Here is a 21,052-nt window from a genome sequence, read left to right as displayed (position 1 = left end):
TGGACCTGCCCGTCCAACCTTAAGGTTGGGGGGCAGGCAAAGAGCCCAGGCGACCTTCCGAAAAAGCATGAAACCTCATCCACAGGCGGGATGAGATTTCATGAAGGATTTACAAATTTCGGAATATTTTAAAATAAAAGTTATGGACATGTCCCAGCTCATGGGACACGAGGGGACACATCTGGAAAATTTTTTGAACCCTTTAAAATTTTTTTACAGCTTTCATCGATTTCCCTGAGGCGGCACTTTGCCTGAGGAAGATCTGTGCGCTCTTTCGCGTGCATGCACAAAAGAGTGCACTCCCGGCTCAGGGAATCCCCCCCCACCGGCACAGGGTGCGCTCAGCGCTTCCGAGCGGATGTCTCGCTGGGCAGGCCTTAATTGTCCTGCCCACGTAAAATGGTGGCATGCCCCCAAAAGGGGGCGCTGATCGGGAACCTGCCTGCCCTCACCCGCTTCCGCGCAACCACCCCCCCCTTCCCCCACCAAAAACAGAGGGAAAATGCTGCCCTTAGTGTTCCTTAAAATAGCAATTCAAGAGGTGAAGTGGTAGGGAGAAAGGCATTAGAATGGTCAAGCATGAAGCCTGGAAGGAACATGCTTGATTCAGCCTTCTCTCATTTGGAATTTTGTTCAGATCTTGTGTGCTTATCAGAAGGAAGGAAGACTTGTATTTATGGCATTAGAAGTGCTTATTGCTGTTCGAATCATGCTTAGGCCAATATTGGATGATATACACCAACTCCAGAACCCAAGTTGAGGAAACCTTGATGTGTTTAAATTCTACTAGTTTTAGTTATGATGCCTCTAAAATTTAGCTTTCACTAACTTTCTGTTTTGAAAATACCAAGGTGGAACTGGTGCGTATATTGATGACAACATATGTAGTTGGCAACTGTGGCAGGAATATAACACCAAAGTAGTAGGTTGTCTTGGTGGTGGAATAGTCTGCGCAAGAGGAGGAGACCAAGGCCTATCGTTACTGAGTCAGGGGAATGTGCTTGATTAATATTGCCAATAGGGTTCGTTGAAAAGAAGTGGAGGATGTTTGCGTGAAGAATAAACTTCAGCACAGAACTGATGGGCAGAGTGGTCTGTTGCTGTGCAGTCTATTCTATGTAAATTCCAAGAAATAATATAGTGTGTGTTCCCCATTGATCATGTGTCAAATACATAACTGGTCCTAATCTCTGGCAATTTAAATGGATAGAAATATATGTAGTCCCTAGAAATTTAATATGCTTCATGTAGCCTTAGGTTTCAGCTCAATTTATCATGATGAAAACAATAAAAATGAACTTGAATCATAATTTGACATAAAAGTGCTTTTCTTTCAAAGTTACGAGCTGTTAAAATTCAATTTCAGAGTTTGCCAAATATGTCAAAATTGTAAAAAATGGAGCAATTTCCCCCCAGTGAAATACTTTATGTTTCACATGTCCGGCTTTGAGTGGACCATCACATTGAGCAGAAGGAACCTGCTCAAAGTTTCAATATTCTGCCTATAGCGTTAAGCAACCGTTACCATATATTAGGCACTGGACGAAGAGGGAATTACACACTCTAGCTAATATGATCAGTCTTTTGTTGCTCGTGCCAGTTTTCCTTTGCATCTATGTAGTGAAGAATCTGCTGCAGGAAGACCCAATACCATTAAATGGAAGGTATTCTGTTCCAGGGAGATGGTATGCATTGAAAGAATTACTTGCTGTAATCCTTTACCGTATTAACAGGAGGAAAAATAGGACTGGCACTAAAACTGACCTGGAGAGAGAGAACATGGGATTGGGCCACAATAGAGCAGAAGAGTTCCACATTGGAAAAGATGGAATTGAAAGTAGAGAGCCTGGAACATTACCGGGACCTTCCTTTGAAGAAATGAAATGTGTTTCGAAGTTACTAAGCCACCCTCAGGTAAGGTTACTAATTTTTAATGTTGCATTAATAAGCTTCACATTATCTAAAATAGCCCATGCTCTGAACCCATATACACCCTATACTACGTTTCAAAACTGACTGTGTACTTCATCTTCTAAAAAATGGGACTTATCTTTTGTAGATATTGCAGGAGTCTTCAACGTCACAACAGTTTTATGGGAGCAGTTTTACACAGTTGGACAAATTGTAATGGTCAACTGATGTTAGGCATATTTAAGATTCGCTAAGTGATTGGCCAATTGATATTTAGATCTTGGATTTATAATTCATCAGTAAAATGCTGTTGAAGATCAGCTTCAGCTTTATCTTTTCATACTGATAGCCTCCAAAGTTATTCTACGCCATATCCAGCATTCTCCACAGTGAGACCATCCAATATCTACACTTTCCACAAAAATTCCACAGAAACACATTCCTTGTTACCCAAACATTCCGGTGGCTAACTATTCTGTGTTTACGTTCTCCAACTTTTAGACTATCTTGTACCTACATTCTCCTGTGGTTAGATGATCCTACAGAACAGAATATATGTACCTCACTAACTTTACTAACAACAATTGTGTTCTACAGACAAGATCCAAACAAGATTGAGAATGAGTTGAGCAAATTGCTAGAAAGTTATAAAATGCTGCTGATAATGTTGTATAAACTGACAGGAATTTATTTTGAGGATTTTTTAAAAAATGGCAGAAGATTAATTTGGAAAGGGGATACACAATGGAAATGACTCAACCATTTTGCTCACAGTGTAGTCTAAAGTTTTGATGTTAGTGGTCAATAGTTTAGGTTTATTGCCTGCTAGCATGATGCATCAAACACTATTGCCTATTGGAATCAATTGGAAGGCATGACCAAGAATAACTTCCCTATGCTTGAAAGTTCTGTACTCAAACATTTTCAGCCCAAGACCATAATAAGGAAATAAGCTATGCTTAATCAGATCACTTAAGTGGTCTTAAGTGTAACATAGAAGCATAGAAATATTTATGGCACAGAAGGAGATCATTCAGCCTATCATGTCCATGCCATGTATAACTGTGTCCTCAGTCTTCAACATTGTATTGTGACCAATATTGTTATAATAACTGCTCACTTAAAAGAAATTCAGAGGTAGTATACTCAAGTCCTCCTCACCTAAAGAGGAGTACATCAGGGTACTGGAGCTGTTGAGGCTACAAGCATAGATGCCTTTAAGTGAGAGCTAAACAAGTACATGGGGAAGAAAGGAATAGAAGGATAAACTGTAATTTTTTTTGCAAAATCATTGTATTAATATATGGCTTAAAATTTGGCATATAGTACACAGCAATAATGATTAAACTCTTTCTACTCTACATTTTTCCAGGCTATCAACTCAGTTCACTTCACAGGGTTCACAGAAACAGATAAAACCTTATTTGTCCTACGTCTTTGCAAAAGACCAAATGGCCTGTGTGAAATCTGGCTGTTCCTTCGAGTTGAAGGGATTGGAAACTTTGAGGTAAATAATTTTGATTCTAGGCTATAGATAACCACTGAAAACAAAAGCCTAATATATCTTTCAAATTGCTGTAATAATTCACATTTATTAAAAAATACAATTTTACAATAATATTTGCATGTAACTGCAGAACACAGAATTTAATATAACCTTTAACAACATGCATGTAATTATTGTATCTATTATTCATTTATCTGCCAAAGCTCACTAATATTTTCAACATTATTTCACAATGCCAAGTCTCAGCATAACAAATCCTGATATTGTAAATACCTTGTTCTGCTAAATGTTCATTCCAACTAGAAGAGAACAAACCACATGACAAAAAAACAGATGAGAAGAACTGATCTGCTTTCCTTTAATTTCACCAAAGAACTTTTTACAATAGCATTTTTGTAACACTTTAACATACATCTTGTGGCATATCACAGGCAATGAATTTCTTTTGAATTGAATGGTCAAACACCATAGGCATCTGTGCATAGCAAGATCCTGACAACCTGCAGATAATATCAATTATGAAATAATCTTTCTTTTTGGTGGTGATGATTGAGGGCAGAATGTTAGATACCCGAAACTTCCCAATGTTCTTTGCATAATGAAATGATATCTTCTACATTCGCCTGAACAGGCACACGTTACTGTGGTTTAATGGTAGCTCCTACATAGTAATACTCACTCACTTTTCCAGAACCACTTCATCCAATTCATGGGGAGTCGGAGCCTATCCCAACAGGCAGTGGGCACTGGATGGGATATACCCAGGACAGGACACCAGTCCATCACAGGGCACAAACACACACACACACACACACACAAACACTGAGGGGCAATTTACCACAGACAATCCACATAACCAGCATGTCTTTGGACAGTGGGAGGAAACCAGAACTCCCAGAGGAAACCCACACAGACACGGGGAGAACGCGCAAACTCCACACAGGCAGACACCCTGGAGCTGTGAGGCAGGCTAACCACTGCACCACCGTGCCACCCATTGTAACACTCATTCAGTACTATATTGAAGTGCCAGCCCAGAACACATGCTTGAAGCCATGGATTGGGGCTTTATCCACAACCATGATTCAGAAATGAGAGTGGCACCAACTGAGGCAAGCTGACACTCATGGGGTAGACTTGCATAAGCAAACCATTTAAATTGTACCTGAATGGTGTAGTGTGCTTCAGCTCAAATATTTCAAACGCAAATAAATGATGGACGTTAATGGAATTTGTCAGTAATTTTGGTTTCAATTTATTCAAATGATACGGAACTTTCAGAGATATGTAGAGAATTCAAAAAAGACAAATGGGCTAAAGGAAAAAGACTGAGAAAAAGAAAAGTTGACAGAAAAGTAAATGCTCTGTTGTAGTCAGGATACATTTTGTGAGGGGCCTTCAAGCTGCCTTGGACAGACTGAAGGTCTTTGATGGGATCCCTCCTCCATGTGACAAGAGGAAACGTATGGTTGTGCCAGCAGCCCTGAAGATTGTACGTTTGAAGCCAACTCGTAAGTTTGCTCTCCTTGGTCACCTTGCTCATGAAGTTGGTTGGAAATACCAGGCAGTTACAGCTACTCTTGAAGAGAAGCATAAAGAAAAAGCCAAGCTTCACTATGAGAAAAAGAAGAAAATTTTAAAACTGAAGAAGGTATCTTCTTAACGTATACTGTAATCCTCAATCAGGGTATATGTCATTTGCATAACATTTTTATTAAATTCCTACACTGATGCAATGCCTCGATATCTTTGTGAAGACTATGGTAATAGTGTAGTTCTTAACCTTTCAGCATCCTGTCCACCCTGATGCACTCATCAGTGCAGAAAGTGAGAAATGCTGGAGCGGAGGTGGTCTAAAACTGGAATGCCTTGAACCATATCAATGGTGGCGAGTTTCCTTTAATGGGCTTCTAAGGTCAGTACCGGTTAAAACCTGGCTGTTTTCAATAGTAGCATGATGTTGCTCACATTGTTAAAGATATTTTTGTTACAGTCACTGGTGAGATTAGTTTAAATACAGCAATTGAAATGAGAATCTTTATCAGAAACTTTAAAAGTAGTATTTTCACATGAGTCAGTAAATATCATGGTGTGGTTAACTTCAATACCTTTCTTAAGACTTGTAGCTATCTTTGCTAAATAATAAATACTGATGAGAAATTAAGAAAACAAAATAATAATTTGTTTAGTGCTTTTCACAGCCAACAAATTACATTTGAGATGTAGTCACTCTTGCTATGTGGTGAACACAGAAGTCAGTTTGCAGGCAGCAATGAGAAATCTGATCCGTTAATCTGTTTTGATGGTGTTGGTTGAGATAAAAATGTTGGTCCAGACATTGGAAAAACTCCTCTACTTTTCTTCAGATTGGATCTTTTACATCCAACTGAACAGGCAGACTGGAAAGGTTTTCCATCTGATTTGGAATAACTTGTGTGTCTGACATACATCAACATTTCTTTGATATAGTCATCTACATCACTTACTGGAAATGTAATGGTAATAGCCTTAATGCTGGGAGTGGTGTTAATGGATGCCTGTTTTTCAGTTTATGTAATTTTATATTTTTGTTTTACAGGAAGGGACCATGCAGACATGAATGGAGAGAAGAGGAAGGAGAACTTCTTCATGTTAAGTTCAGATTTATGTACGTTAAGTAAATCATGAAAAAAATTATTTTAAACAGTATCTCTTTTATTTCTGTGTAATAATAAAATGCGTGAACTTTTCTGAGCTTGAGGCCTGATCTCCATTATTTTATTTTATAGTGAGCTTCACTGAGGACTATATTTCATCCTTATTAATGTGGAAATGAAGTTTAAAAGATCCCTTAGCAATAAATGTAGTGCAGTAAATTTTGTTAAGGACAAATGTTAGTGAGGCTCCTTCTGCACTGCAGCTCTTAATTTGTGATCAGCCATGATCGTATTGAATGGCGGGGCAGGCTTGAGGGGCTGAATTGCCTACTCCTGCTCCTCGTTATTATGTTCTTATGTGTGCAAATAGAACCCAAATAGGTATTGGCTCTATGAAGACATTAATTGAGCCATTGATCTAGTCATAGCATAGTTTGGTCACTGAGTGTGGGTTTTCAAGAGGAGTCATCAGCCAAATATGCAGAAAATAAGCCTTGTCCTCAAGCGGTCAGCCTCTACCTACTGTGCACGAGCAAACAGAGAGGTGGATGGAGGACTGGCACAATATAGGAGCATCATCATAGCTACCAGGAAAGTGGGCACAGACCTACATGACATATTGCTGGTGAGCACATATACCACCTTAATAGAGTGCAAATTCATCCAGGTATGGGGTCAGCTGCAGGTGGGTGCTGTTAATGAGACCCTGAACTTGGGCAAAGCCAAGTATAACCAGGAGGGTGGCTTCTTTTGGGGAAAAGGCATCAGCACCCTTCAGCCAGGTTTTGTCAAAGCTATGATGTGGATGCAAACATCCATCAACGAAGTGAATCCAATGAACCAGGTATAGCTGAAACTGAAAAACCAGTAGAGCCAGTAGGTCAGCCAGGGGCTCAACAGCTAGGAACAACAGCAGTAGGAGAAGGGCATGTAAACTGATCAAAGTCCATTTAAAATTTAAGCAGCAGAACAGCAGATCAGAGACGCAGCAGCTGATTCTTATGGTGTAGTCCAATGTAGCCCTGATGTCCAATGAAGTCCAGGAATTCGGACAGATTTGAAAAAAGATCCATTGCTCTACAAGAGCAGCAGCAGGGTTTGAGGGTGATTAGTGGTAATTTAAACTGGCAGTTAACTTGCAGTTAAGGCTAAATGCATACACTATTAGAGACTGGAGAACTTAAACAGTGGGAAGAGGGGAGATTGGTGGAGAAAGGGCAATGGATGGCAGGACTCTGGCCTAGGAGGGAACTGTAAGGAACTCCCTAGGGAGCTGGCTGCCCAAGAAGCATCTTGAATTCTTTAAACATCACTGGAAATGAGTGCCTCTCGACTTCTACCACCATGGTTTACCGCTTTAGGTGAACCAACTTGGGTAGAGGACAAATTGGTGTCCGGGCCTTGGAAATGTCATTTGCTTCTAATTTTCAAGTATTAAAGAGGTTCTTCCCTGTTTCCACAGTGCATGCCACTTAAATCAAGATCCACCCGATAGTCGGGATGACCTGCCATGCAGCACTAAGTTGTTGAGTTAACCTCCATGCGATTTTGCGCAATCCACTTCTCTGTTTAAATCGAGATGGTAATGGGGACGTAAGTCACCCTCAATGTGCTTATGAAATGGTTAAAAACAACTTGGCGATATTCATGGGGAAGATCATATAAAGTTTTCATAATAATGATAATATTCTTTCCATAAAACAGACATGTAGTGCAGTGTATCTTGACCTCAGAATTTTTCCTTCCCTATTGTGATAAAACCTTCAATATCCCATGAAATGTATCATTTGACTAATTAATTTTATTCCTTTTCACCTCAGCTGGTCAGCTTTTACCTGTGTGTTTGATTTTGATACTGATATCCATCCCTGGGCACAGGCTCAGGGCATTGCAAAGGAGAAATGGAACACAAGATTCATCGTAAACATGAATACGTGAGTACAGATTATTAGAGGTATTTTAATACCAATGAATCAACCCTATTATGTGTTGAATGATTGTTCATTTAAACTCCCCTACCCATGTTCACGGCCCCGCCTTGACCTTGCCATTTCACATGGTTCCTCTCCGTTATGTCAATTATAGATCAGGCCATCTCTATCACTTCTTTGAATTCCTTACCATTCCTATTCCTATTCTGAAACCCACTTTATTCTTTATCCATGCCTGCAGAAAACGCAGTAAAATCACTTAAAACTGCACTTTCACATTCCTAACTGTCTAGCTTTTGGCCCTCCATTCATTATGACATTCCTACAGTCACTGATCTATTCAGTCAAACTCTCACCTCCACTCCTGATGAACTTGTCCTCACTAAAGCCATTAATCTCCCTCACCTTGGTCACCTGGAATGACCCTCATCTGCGCTCCTTTAAGTTCAAGAAATGTTTATGGTGAACAATTGGTTTTTGCCATTCATTGGTGAATCTGGCTGAACTAGTTAAAGTACTACTGGGATATGATAACCTCAGTCAAACAGCTCACTGTTCCAGGATTATTTGAGAATGCCTTCAGCTGCTTACAAGGTGTTACGATCCCCAGCTGAGGTTACCACTGGACAAGCCTGATCCAAGGGTGGAACCCAGCTTGATGGATCCTAACTTATATTTGTTTGTTTAGATACGTGGGGAGGGGCTACTGAACAGAGCCAATGGGGTCAGCTAATGAACTTATAACAAAACATAAAATATTTACTAAACAAGAAAAGATGAATTATATTACAATTCTCATTCACCCACAACTATACCTTTACAGATATATACAGATTTTGTAAGGATAACACAAGTTACAAGAACTATCTTATACTCTGATGTTCACAATAAGTACCGTCCATGTAAATCAATTGGCAACCTGTGGTCAGACACACCACACTCTGAAATCAAGTGACAGATGCCACCTCAACCTATGCTATGGATCTCTCTCCTCAACTGTCCCCACTTGTTATACTGTGAGCCAAACAGTCTCACTGAACTCCATCTTTCACACAAGGGTTTCCAATCTCTACAGTCCAAGAACTCACTTTGGGATCTTCTCCCAAACTAGTGTTTTCCTTCAGACACCTTTTGCAAGGATTCACCTCCAGGGTTTTGAACACTCCTTCCAATATTCCTCTTCCCTGGGTCTCTCTGTCTCTCTGTCTCTGTCTATCTCTGTCTCTTTCTCTCTCTCTGTCTCTCTCTCTCTCTCTCTCTCTCTCTCAGAGACAGCTTAGGTAAGTGGTTGTGAGGTATGAGTTTTAGCTTTAATGTTTAAGTTTGATTTGTATTTCTGTATCTGTGTGTTAAGAAAGGTCAAATTAAGTTTTAGTTTCACTTTAAAAAGGTGCTTGTACTTCTAATGAAGTTTTTACAACTTTAAGCTAAGTTAAGCAAACAAGAGTAGGAAAAACAGTGCTGGTACCTAGCAGAGAGGCAGGTCCCTCACACAGACATGCATACAGAGAAAGAAACACAGCAGTTTGTTTTGGAAGCTCTTGGAGTTCAGCTGGTTTTGAAGACAGCTGCCAAGCAGAAGCCACTGAGTAGGGACAGATAGCTAGTCCCAAGCTAGAACTGGTTGAAAGTAGCTGACAGAGAGAGACTGGAGCAAAAGGGATAGATAGAAAGTCCCAAACTAAAGAAAATACCCCAAAATCCAGGGGAGTGGAACAGAGGAAAGTCCCAAGCAGACCTTCTAGTCAAAGAAAGGACTGGAACCTGGAAAAGGTCCTGTTAAAGAAATTAAGAGTGAGGGGCAGAGAGAAATCTCCAAGCTTCAGATTTAAAGAGACAAAAGCTTCAGAAAGCAGGTTTAAAGCGAGAACAGCTTACAAGAGGCAAAAAAGTCCAAAGAGACAATTGAAGGTCTGTAACTCTTTGCTATGGACATGTGAAGAATTGGTGTACTGTTCACGGCTGAGTTGGTGAGAGACATTGTGTGGAAGACAGCTTGAATGCATGTGGTGATCCAGGGAAGAGGAACACTAGAAGGAGAGTTTGAAATCCTGGAGGTGAACCCTTGCAGAAGGCATCTGAGAGAAAGCATCGGTTTGGGATAAGATTCCAAAGCAAGTTCTTAGAGTTCTTAGAGAGTGGAGATTGGAAACCTTCGCTTGAAAGATGGAGTTCAGTGAGACTGGTTGGCTCAAGGTGTGACAAGCCTCGGGAGGTGGGGTGTAGTTGAGGAGAGATCTAGAGCATCTGGTTGAAGTGGCATCAGACACTTGGTTTCAAAGTGTGGTGTGCCTGATCACAGAATGCCTATTGGTTTACATGGACTGTGTACTTACTATGAGCATTAAAGTATAAGATAGTTTTTATAACTTGTGTTATCCTTACAAATCTGTAAGGTTATAGTTGTCGGTGAAGGGGTATTGTAGTATAATTCATCTTTTCGTGTTGAATAAATGTTTTATTCTTTTGTTAAAAGTTCATCAGCTGACTCCTGTGACTCTGTTCAGTAGCTACTCTCCATGTATCTAAACAAACAAATAAAAGTTAGGATTTATCAATCTGGGTTCCACCCTGGGATCAGGCCTGTCCAGGGGTAACCTCAGCTGGGATCATAACAATATTTCCTTTGTTTGCAGAGAATGGGTCCCAATGAATGAATGTATGTAGCTTCTGGCAAATGTAAATGAGCCATGTTATGAGGTCAACTGATTACCTTAAATTGGTTGTTAGTGTAGCTATTAGCATACTCAGGATTGTTTTTGAATCATGCGGAAGTGTGCAGAGCCTATTGTTCTCCGTTGCTTTCTCCATAACAATGCCTCAACCAGAGTCAGTTTGCCAACCAATCAGCACCCTTTTCTCCTGCAGTATAAATTGTAGTGACCATTTGAAATTTGGTATTCTTGCATTTTTCCTGAAGAGTGCAAGATCAAAATCTTCATCAACGTGTCTCTTTTCAGCAATATTCAAGTTCTGTACTACCAAGCGACTGATTATCCCAATTGGTTTACTCTGGGTCTGATGTTTCCAGAGTTTACTGAAATGCTGAAGTTTGGATTCCAATCACATTGGCCTTGACCTTGACTGGGGCAGGTTGCATAAAGAACATAAAGGACAGGAAACTCAGAATCATGGGGCAGAATTTTCTGCCTGTTGGGCGGGCGGGCCCGACCCAATCTCCGGCGAGCGGGGAACTGATCCCCACTGAAGAAGCGGGCCCCGCCGCCATTTTAAGTTGGCGGGCCAATTAAGGCCCGCCCAGCATGATGTCCACCGGGAAGTGCTATGCGCTTTCTGTGCGGGTGGGGAGGATTCCCCAAATGCGAGAGTGCGCTGTTTTACGCTTGCACACAAAAGAGCACACATCTCCCTGAGGCTAAGTGCTGCCTCAGGGAGATCACTGAAAGTTTTTCAAACTTTAAAAATAGAAAAATAAAGACATCATTAACATGCCCACCTCATGTGACAATGTCACACGAGATGGGACATGTATGTAAATTTCACTCAAACTTGAATAAACTTTTTTAAACCCTACTTGAAACCTCATTCCACCGGTGGATGAGGTTTCATGTTTTTTCTATTCGTCGCTGGGGCTCCTGGCCTGCCCGCCAACCTTAAGGTTGGATGGGCAGGTCCTTTAATTGTTTTAATGATCCTGTCAATGGCCTCAATTGGCTGTTGATAGGTCGGCGGGCGGACAGCTGATCTCGCTGCGCCCCCGCCTTCCTGAAGATTTAACTGGGGCGGGGTGACGTCGGGGGTTCCTCCTGATGTCATCCCGTGTCATTTTCGCGTGAGTGAGCGGGCCCCGCCCCCTGCTCGCCGACGGCAAAATTCGGCCCATGGAGCTCTGACTCATTCGTATTGTGCTGGCAAAACAGTGATTACTGAAAGGAATTACTTTTTTAATTGTTTGAAGGTCATCGGCATGAATGAGTTCATTCTTGAAAGCACTTAGAATCATAGGGTAAAATCTTGTGGAGGCGACAGGTGTCTCGTGTGCTCGGCCATGGAGAGCACACTGCATCTTGTACCACAATGGCACTTGACAGGCCAGTGATGTGCCTTCCCCCAGAGTCAAGGGCCCCAGGGGCAGAAGTTCCCCCCACTGAGAGCTGTCGGCTTATCAGCTCTTCTGTACTCAACAGCACCACAGGGGTGATGGTGGCTGCTTCTGATACTACACCCACCCGAGGCCTCGGATGGAGGAGGGGCCCTAACACAGGTAAGTGATGGGGGGGTCGCGGGGTGGGGTTGAAGGGGAGAAAGTGAGGGCTAGGTGAGTGAGGGGGTTGGCAGCAGGGACAGGGTGGTGGCTTTCAGAGCCACCCTCCCCTCATCCCCTTCCCATGCCGGGTCCCTTGGTGAAGCACTAAGTGCCTTTGAACAAGGGATCCCCTCTGGGACCCTACAAGTAAACAAGCCAGGGTTTACTTATCATGCTGTCTGTATGATGGGCCCCGTGCCCACTGCTGGACTAAAGCAGCAGGGTCACAATTGGCGGTGGGGCATGAAGGCTGTCCACAAGCTTAATGCCACAGGCACAATTGAGGTGGAGGCGGGATAGTGGCAGTGTCGCCACAGGAGGAGGGCTCAAGATTCTGCCCAGTGTTTCAGGTATGTGATCTTTCATCAGTTGCTTGAAATAACTGCCGTCTAATCTAGCGCAACAGGCCAACCGTAGATAACATTGCATACTTAGAGATTTCCTCAACCAACAAGAAACACAGAGAGATAGAGGATTTGCAGCAAAGAAGGAGACCATTCGGCCAATTGTATCAGTGTCAGACAAAAAAAGCTATGCAGCCTAATTTTACTTTGCTGCTCAAGACCTGTAGCCGTGTAGGTTACAGCATTTCAAGCGCGTATCCATGTGCTTATTTTTAAATCCAGTGAGGGTTTTGGCCTTTACCGCCCTTTCAGACAGAAAATTGCAATCATTACAAAATTGCACCTGTGACAAAAAGGTAAACTTTCAAATTTAACACCCAATTTCACCACCCAGAATTCTATTGCCGGGATGTTCCAGTTCTGCCCACCACGGGACCGGAGATTCCTGCCCAAAGCCAATGGACCTTTGGCCGGTCCGTCAAAATTACCGTCCCGCCCGCGATGACTCCCGCTGCGGGCAGGACCGGAAAATCCCAGCCAATGATAACATTCATTAACAACAAAAACCAGTAACACTTTTAAAGCAGCAAAATATCCCAAGGCACTTCACAGAAGCGTTCTGGAACAAAATTTGACATTGAACTACACAAAGAGATATTTCTGAAAACTCTGATTTTATAAACTTGGAGGTTCAGAATCTTTGACTCTCTCTCCGAAGATGCTGACTTTCCTGATGAGTATTTCCAGCATTTTGTTCTTTTATTTCATATTTCCAGCATTCACAGTATTTTCCTTTTGTATTAATGAATTGCCTGCCGGCTGCTGCCAAAGTTATATACGTTTTAGGGTTCTGAAGTGTTTGTGTTAAACACAAATGGCTATAATTTGTCTGGTCCCTCCTACTAATATTGCGCAAACATTCCATCCAAATAAATTTACAACATCACGAGAGCAATCCCAGCAAGTCTCTCTTCTTCGATTTAACAGATGTTGTCAAGTCTGACAAACATGAAATGCAGCAAGCTGACTATATACTTCAAATGCTAATTACACATTTCGATCATATCCATGATCTACAATTACACATTGCAAAATATCTTGTGATTGATCGTCCAGTGTTGCAGTCACCAATAGTTAAGCATTTGATAATCTGTTCTAATATCACCACATATGGCTTGCTCTCAAATATTGTTTGATATCGCTTCTGTGAAGCCTCGTGGGATGATTGGCTATGTTTAAGGTGCTATATAAATGCAAGTTGTTGCTAGAATTGTTAATAAATGTTATCACAGAATTTTAGATGGTGAAGTAGGGTTTTTTTTTATGAAGCTTTTTGTTCATGAGATATGGCATCACAGAGAAAGGCAATATTTATTGACCGTTCCTAATTGCCTTTGAAAAGGTGGCCTTCTTAGACCATGCAGTCAATGTGGTGTAGGTACACTCAGTGCTGTTAATCGTGCTGAAATCAGGTGTTAAGTTTGAAGGTTTATCTTTACTTTGCAGGCAGAATTTTGTAACAGAGCTTTGTGTGATAAGATCTCAGATTGCGCAATGTTGTGTACAAACTGTCTGCACTACTAGATTAGAAAACAGCTATTTCAATCCACAATGCATTATGCTTTGATGTTTAGATCAAAGCTAAAATGCCTAAAAATGGAAACTACTGCAAATAGTCAGCATGTGTCAGCATCTGAGAAGTGAAAAGACAAGTTAACATGTTGGCTGTAGACTGTAAAATGACAAATACTGTGATATGTTTCGCTATCTTTCTCTTTTCAGATGTTTCCAGTAATTTTTGCTTTATAAGCAGAATTTCAAGGCTAAAAGGCTTAAAAACCTGGAACCTGATCTATGTGGGACAATTTCCCACAATAATGGGTATTTAAGTGTAATAGACATCATTTTATTTAACCACTATTTTTAAACTCCTTATGTTTTTACAGTACTGTCTTCCACTACATTCTATTTTGCTAAACTGACTGTTCATGATGCATTATCTCACCTCATCCTTCTTGATCAAATCTATTGTGTCTTCACTATTCCATATAACCTTCATACCATTGTCCATCTCTCTCCCATCTCACAGTCTCAGGCAGAACTAGACTTTTGTGTCTGGGAATTCGCTGCCAGAGGAGGTGGTGGAAGCAGGTACGATAGTGGTGTTTAAGAGGCAGCTTGACAAATACATGAATAGGATGGGAATAGAGGGATACGGACCCCAGAAGTGCAAAATGTTTTAGTTTGACGGGCAATATGATCGGCGCAGGCTTGGAGGGCCGAAGGGCCTGTTCCTGTGCTGTACTTTTCTTTGTTCTTTGTTCTTTTTATGACCTCCTCTCCATCGCACTTCCATTCCAGAGTAATGCCCACTTTCATAGTTACCTCTGCACAATTGCTGCCAAACCCTCATTTATTCCTTTGTCACAATTGGTGGGGGGGCATGAAGGCTGTCCACGAGCTTCCTGCCACGGCATAACTGAGGTGGAGGCAGGACAGTGGGAGTGTCACCACAGGGGGAGGGATCAAGATTCTGCCCAGTGTTTCAGGTATGTGATCTTTCATCAGTTCCTTGAAATAACTGCCGTCTAATCTAGTGCAACAGGCAAACAGTAGATAACATTGCATACTTAGAGATTTCCTCAACCAACAAGAAACACAGATTCTTTCAGATTCCATTATTCTAACGTCCTCCTAAAGTCCCCCCCCCAATTCTCCATAAACTTCAGCTCATCCAAATTGTTGTTGCTGTATCTCTTCTGTCTGTGGTTATTTCCATACCTTTAGTATATCGATCAGGGCAAATCATGCTCACCCATCACATCTGACCTCACTGACCTATGTTAGAGGTCCCCCCAAAAGTCTCAACTTTAGTATATTCATCTTTGTGCTTAAATCCCATGTCATTGCCCTTCCCCAGTTTTAAAACATTCTCCAACCTAATAAACTCCCCATTCTCCATAATTTGTTTCATTAACTTGTACATTACGTGCATCCCTCCCCATGCCTATCTTCTATTCTCTGAAATTCCCCCCTAAACCCTTTCATTTCTCCACTTCCTTCTGCTCTTTCACATCCATCTCCTTGGCCAAAATCACCCTTCTGAAACTGTCTTGTGACTTGGCATCCATTTTCCTTATTCCTCTCTGAAGCACCGACGGATATTTTTCCCCTCGCTCAATGGTGAGGAAGATTCCCAATTCCTGTCTATTCCTTTCCTTTCCGATCAGACTTCTACTGCCACCCAACTATTTCTAAACCGCTTTCAGATCTGTGAGTCACGTAATCATCTCTTAGATTTTCTATGAAACAAAGACCAGGATTTTTCCTATGACGGGCGGGCTGGGTGGAAGGGGGTGGGGACGGGCGCAGAGCCGATCGCCACCCGCAATTGGCTCCGTGCCGCCATTTTATGTGGGCGGGCCAATTAAGGAATCAGGGAGATTGAATGGATATTAAAACAATTAAATAAATGATTTTTAAAATTATTTAAACATGAGTTGGACATGTTTTTACATTTATGAAATTTTATTTATTTATTTATATGATAACAGCTTCAGGAAACCTCATCCCTATTGGGTGAGGCTCCCTGAAAAATGCGAAGACCACTTGGGCTTTTTGTCTGCCCGCCAACCTTAAGGTTGGACAGGCAACGTTCGCAAGTGCCTCAATTAATTTCTTAATGGCCTTAGTAGGCCGTTTACATTCCAGCAGGCGCGCAGTCGACTCCGGTGCGCGCCCACTGAACAAAATATTACATTGGCGTGTAATATCATCGCGCATCATTTTACGTGTCAGCATGTTGGGCCCGCCCCCGCACGCCGACGGAAGAATCCTGCCCAAGGAATTTTGTGGAAGGGACCTGGAAACAGGATTAGAGGGGTTGAAGTGGCAGCGCCAAGGCAGATATGATGGGTCAAATGGCTATGCTATAATTTCTAACACTCTATGTAACTTACTGTGCTTTTAGGTGCTGTCAACAACTGTCGCACCATGAACAGTGGGGTCAGTTTGTTGGAGAACTAGAAATTGAGGGACATGACAGGAAGGAGCTTCTGCTGAGAGGATTGAGGAGCCATTCTTCTGGTAACAAAAATAAACTGTTACATTATTTAATGCTTCAGGTTCAACATTTTAACAACTCTTATTGATTATTTGAAACCTGCCGAATTACATTAGATTCTTCTGCAATTTTATTGGAAAATTATATCATATTAATGTTAAAAATCTTACTCTGAATATATTTCTTATCATATATTTATATTCTACAAAAATTTGATTTTAAAATTATATTATCTCATGTGGCCCTGACAAAATGCTTTCTGTGTCAATATGTGGATACTTTAAAGTTGTTTCCAAAATCTCTTAGGTATTTGGAAGTGGGCTGATATCTATCGCTATTCTGCATTTATTGTACACTTTGAGGTAAGAGATTATAATGTTTTAATGATTGGTTTTAGAGATAATTTTAGAGCGCTGGTTCTCATCTCCATGTTGAGTTTAATTTCTGTTCTTGTTTAATTCTCTCTTAGCACATTTGTGCCTTGCTTAGCACAGTCATATTAAACTCTTGTGAGCATTATTTAAATAGCCTCCTACTTATTTTAAATAAGCAGGTTAACAACCATTTTAAAATAACTGCGCTTATTGTATGGATTCCTCTAAGATTATTATTCCTGCTAGGAACTACAAATACCTTCTGGTGTTACACCTGCCCAATACCATCATTCGTACTTAAGCAGTAAGATTAATTGAAGTAGAAAACTAATTGAACATAGAAGTAGACTTCATATGGGTACATTGAGACAAGGACAAAACGATAATGTAACAATAATAAACTTGACTTCATTTAAGAATTAAATCTCCTCTCATCTTAAAGACATTACTTCAGTTACTTTGCTCACCTTATGGGCCGGATTTTCCCGTCGGCGAGCGGGGAGGGGCGGGGCCTGCTCACCGACACATAAAATGATGCGCAGTGACATCGGGCAGAACTCCTGACGTCACCGCGCTCCATTTAAATTTTGAGGTGGGCAGGAGTGCAGCAAAATCAGCGCCTGCCGACATGTCAATGGCCAACTGAGGCCATTGACAAAGTAATTAAACTAATTAATGGACCTGCCCGTCCAGCCTTAAGGTTGGTGGGCAGGCCAGGAGCCCTGGCGGGAATTAGAAAAAGCATGAAACCTCATCCACGGGCGGAATGAGGTTTCATGTAGGTTTTAAAAAATTTAATTAAAGTTTTAAAAAAATTATGGGCATGTCCCAACTCATGTGTCACATGAGGGGACATGTCAGGGAATTTTTTTTTTCTATTTTTAATAATTTTGACAGTAGAGCTGATCTCCCTGAGGCAACACTTATCCTCGGGGAGATGAGTGAGCTCTTTCATGTGCATGCGCGAAAGAGCGCACTCTCAGGTTTAGGGATTCTCCCCCGCCCACACAGGGAGCGCCCAGCGCTTCCTGGCGGATGTCACACTGGGCAGGCCTTAATTGGCCCAGCTACATAAAATGGCACTGCGCCCCCAATCGGGGGTGCCGATCGGAGGCGCGCCTGTGTGCGCCCACACTTCAACTTTGCCCCCGATGGGGGGAAAATCCTGCCCAATGTGGACTTGGGTGACAAATCTGGAAAATAAAAACAGTTCCACATCTCTATTAACCACAAGATTTCAGATCGTTTAGTTGAAGTATTAAGGTAGTTTGTGTTGGAATTTGTTTGTTCTCTGCTTTTCTGGTTTTCGCTTACTTCCGATTGCTGTTAACTTCATTCATCTTGAGAACCCCTCTCCTGCTTTTCACTAATTGGAGTAGACTGGCTTCTGAAGCTGATACTGAGTTTTGTGCTGCTCACCTCTCTACAGCCGTTCCTCACACCAACTCACTCACCTTCACTGTCCCCATGGATTTACCTATCGTCCTCCCTGGCTCCTTGCTCTTTCGCAAATAGATTGGATCTGCACTGTTAATACCTGAGGCTACTGCAGGCCTCCACTAGACCTCTGTATCAAGCTCTGCTGACTCATGGGCAGCTCTCAACTTCTCTTCAACTCTCTGTTTCCACTGGACACCATCAAACCACTGATGCTCTTCATCTTGAACATGTGCTAGACTGACTCTCTCTCCACAAGTGTCTCATTGTCCCTTTCAGGACCTTCTCTCTTGTTTCCTTCTCATCTTGTCACCCATTCATACAACCCTACATTTTTCTCCTCGAAGGGAATTTGCACCCCAAACTCCTAACCTAACCCTAACCTATTCCTCTGCTTTTGTTTTTCCCAGCCACCAGCTGAGTTTGAACTCCCCCTTGGACCTCTCTCAGGACTTTTCAAATGGATCATCAAGACATTTCTTTGCTCCCTCTGTACAAACAGCAACTCCAACAATCCCATCCTCCTCTCTTGTTGTCCTTCCCACCCAGTTAGTCCTGCTTGGGGCTGATCTCAAGAATCTTCTTCCTGTCCTGCTCATCCCACCCGCCATTGATGCTTCAGACTCAGCCAGTGGATCAACAATCATTATTCCTCAGTGCGTTTTCCTCCAAGATGTTAATTTATTCCCGACTTCTTGAACTCAAACAGTGTGAAGGTTACCTTGCCTATGTTTAAATACAGTATTGGGCAAAGAAGTTGTATTAGAGTGAATTAAACAGCCATGCATTAATTTACAAACAGCATCATTTCTAGAAAACTGCGAAGTATTTGAAGCATGTATATAATTGTACCTTTACTGCAACAGTGCTTAATTCCAATTATTTAATATTCTTTCAAAACTGTGAACATCTTGGTGTCTCTTCCCTCCAACATTCTTATGAAACCCTTGCCATCACTTAACTAATACTCTTCAATTTATCTTTTCTTCTCTCCTGCTCTTTATAACCCTTCATAACCTCTTTATAACTGCACTGCAGTCTATGTCCCTTCACTTAGGAATCTGAACAGTAAAAGAACAGTGTTTTTTCTCTCTGCAGAATGGGATATCAGTAAATTTGTTGTGCATCTCCTTTCAAACAACCATCACCCAGTAAGTATTACGCATAATCTGTATTGCATCTTGTATTGCACTTCAAGAATCTGCCTCAGCCACGAAATTGGGAGCAGCTAATGAATCTTTAATGCTTGTCTTATTATTTTATTGCCGTTACAGCTGTAGACAGTGATATTCATAAAAATGGACACAGTTCAAATTGATTCTTCATTTCTTCTCTTTAGATTGACATATTTTTAAAAATAGGTTCTACCAATTTATTTTGAAGTTTCCATTTTCTCACGCTCTGAGGCAGAAGGAACATGTTCGGGAATGGCAGTCTGACATTCCCAGGATTTGGCTTCAGTGCCTGCGTAAGTTAGATCACAGCCGAAAGGATAATCATCCGGCTGTCTGAAGTAGGAAGCTAAATTATAAGAATAGTCAGATTGGCCCCATTCGGACTTTGTTATGTTTAAGTTTGCTCTTTTCTTCACTGAGGCTGCTTTCTGTTTCGAGGTCAGACCCTGAGTCAGAGACACTGATTTATTGCTTCAGAAACCAAATTTCCATTCCTTTTCCCAGTCTCGTTATACAGTTTGTTGATCAATATGTCAAGACAATCATGAGATCCTTCCGCCTTTTTTTTTAAACAATGCTGATACCTGTGTAAATAATGGCTAGCGTTTTTATAGTACCTTTAATGCAGATAAACATCAAAACCATTCAATTTGCAAAAATCTAATTATGTTCTTCCAGTATGAATATAGGTTATGTGATGTTTCCAAATGGGAGGAAGGCTGCGATTGACTGGTCAGATGCCTCTTTAGCAGATATTGCTGACGACGGGATCATTGCTGACCTGTACAAAGTCAGGTTTACAGCAGGTGAGATGAGAGGACATAACAGCTGGTGAATTCACTTGTGATTTTAAATAATTGAAGGGCATTTTTCAGAATTCAGAATTCATCATCTTTTTGAGACAGGCTGATGTTTCTGTCACTTCATTTTAGGTTCTTCACCAAATCACACAATCTTTAGTTTTCTGTATTTCTATAATGTGAGTAGAAATTTACGGTTGAATTCATCAACAGGCTTTGATGAGCTGAATGTCCTTCTCTTGTTCTTGAATTTCTAATGTTCTGATGCTAAGGAAGTTGCTTGAGCACAGGGCAAAACTAATAGTCACATTAGAGAGTGTGAAAACAATATTATTTAATTACCCTTTGTCTAGGGTAATCATGTGGTGTCATTTTCCGGCTTCAGGTGGGGGAAGAGGGTTCACAATTCTTTCCTCCACTTTGCCTGGGCCCTATTGACTTTAAATGAACAGAAGTAAGAGTTTCTGCGTAAACATTAATAACCGAAAAGCACTTCCATGTTCTGAAAGCTTAACAACTAAAACAAATTCTTTATCTGATGGTTTGGTGCAGATTTGTCTGCCATTTTCGCTTGGGGAAGGGGCACACTTGCATATTTTTCTCACTT

General features: G+C 41.4%; 1 protein-coding gene across 1 annotated transcript in view; it reads left to right on the top strand.

Moving 5' to 3' along the window:
• The first annotated feature begins 1,560 nt into the window (after positions 1 to 1,560).
• LOC144681395 (rifampicin phosphotransferase-like) overlaps positions 1,561 to 21,052 on the top strand; it is a 136,336-nt gene continuing 116,844 nt past the window's right edge. The window contains exons 1-9 of the mRNA XM_078542987.1: positions 1,561 to 1,914; positions 3,284 to 3,418; positions 5,209 to 5,333; positions 5,997 to 6,065; positions 7,875 to 7,988; positions 16,567 to 16,682; positions 16,966 to 17,021; positions 19,569 to 19,621; positions 20,324 to 20,451. Of these exons, the coding sequence (XP_078399113.1) occupies positions 1,573 to 1,914; positions 3,284 to 3,418; positions 5,209 to 5,333; positions 5,997 to 6,065; positions 7,875 to 7,988; positions 16,567 to 16,682; positions 16,966 to 17,021; positions 19,569 to 19,621; positions 20,324 to 20,451 (1,138 nt within the window). The 5' untranslated portion in view covers positions 1,561 to 1,572. The remainder of the gene's footprint in view (positions 1,915 to 3,283; positions 3,419 to 5,208; positions 5,334 to 5,996; positions 6,066 to 7,874; positions 7,989 to 16,566; positions 16,683 to 16,965; positions 17,022 to 19,568; positions 19,622 to 20,323; positions 20,452 to 21,052) is intronic.

The sequence above is a fragment of the Cetorhinus maximus genome, chromosome 6 (genome assembly GCF_964194155.1).
Source record: "Cetorhinus maximus chromosome 6, sCetMax3.hap1.1, whole genome shotgun sequence".
Classification (NCBI taxonomy): domain Eukaryota; kingdom Metazoa; phylum Chordata; class Chondrichthyes; order Lamniformes; family Cetorhinidae; genus Cetorhinus; species Cetorhinus maximus.
This window is presented reverse-complemented; position numbering and strand designations above follow the sequence as displayed.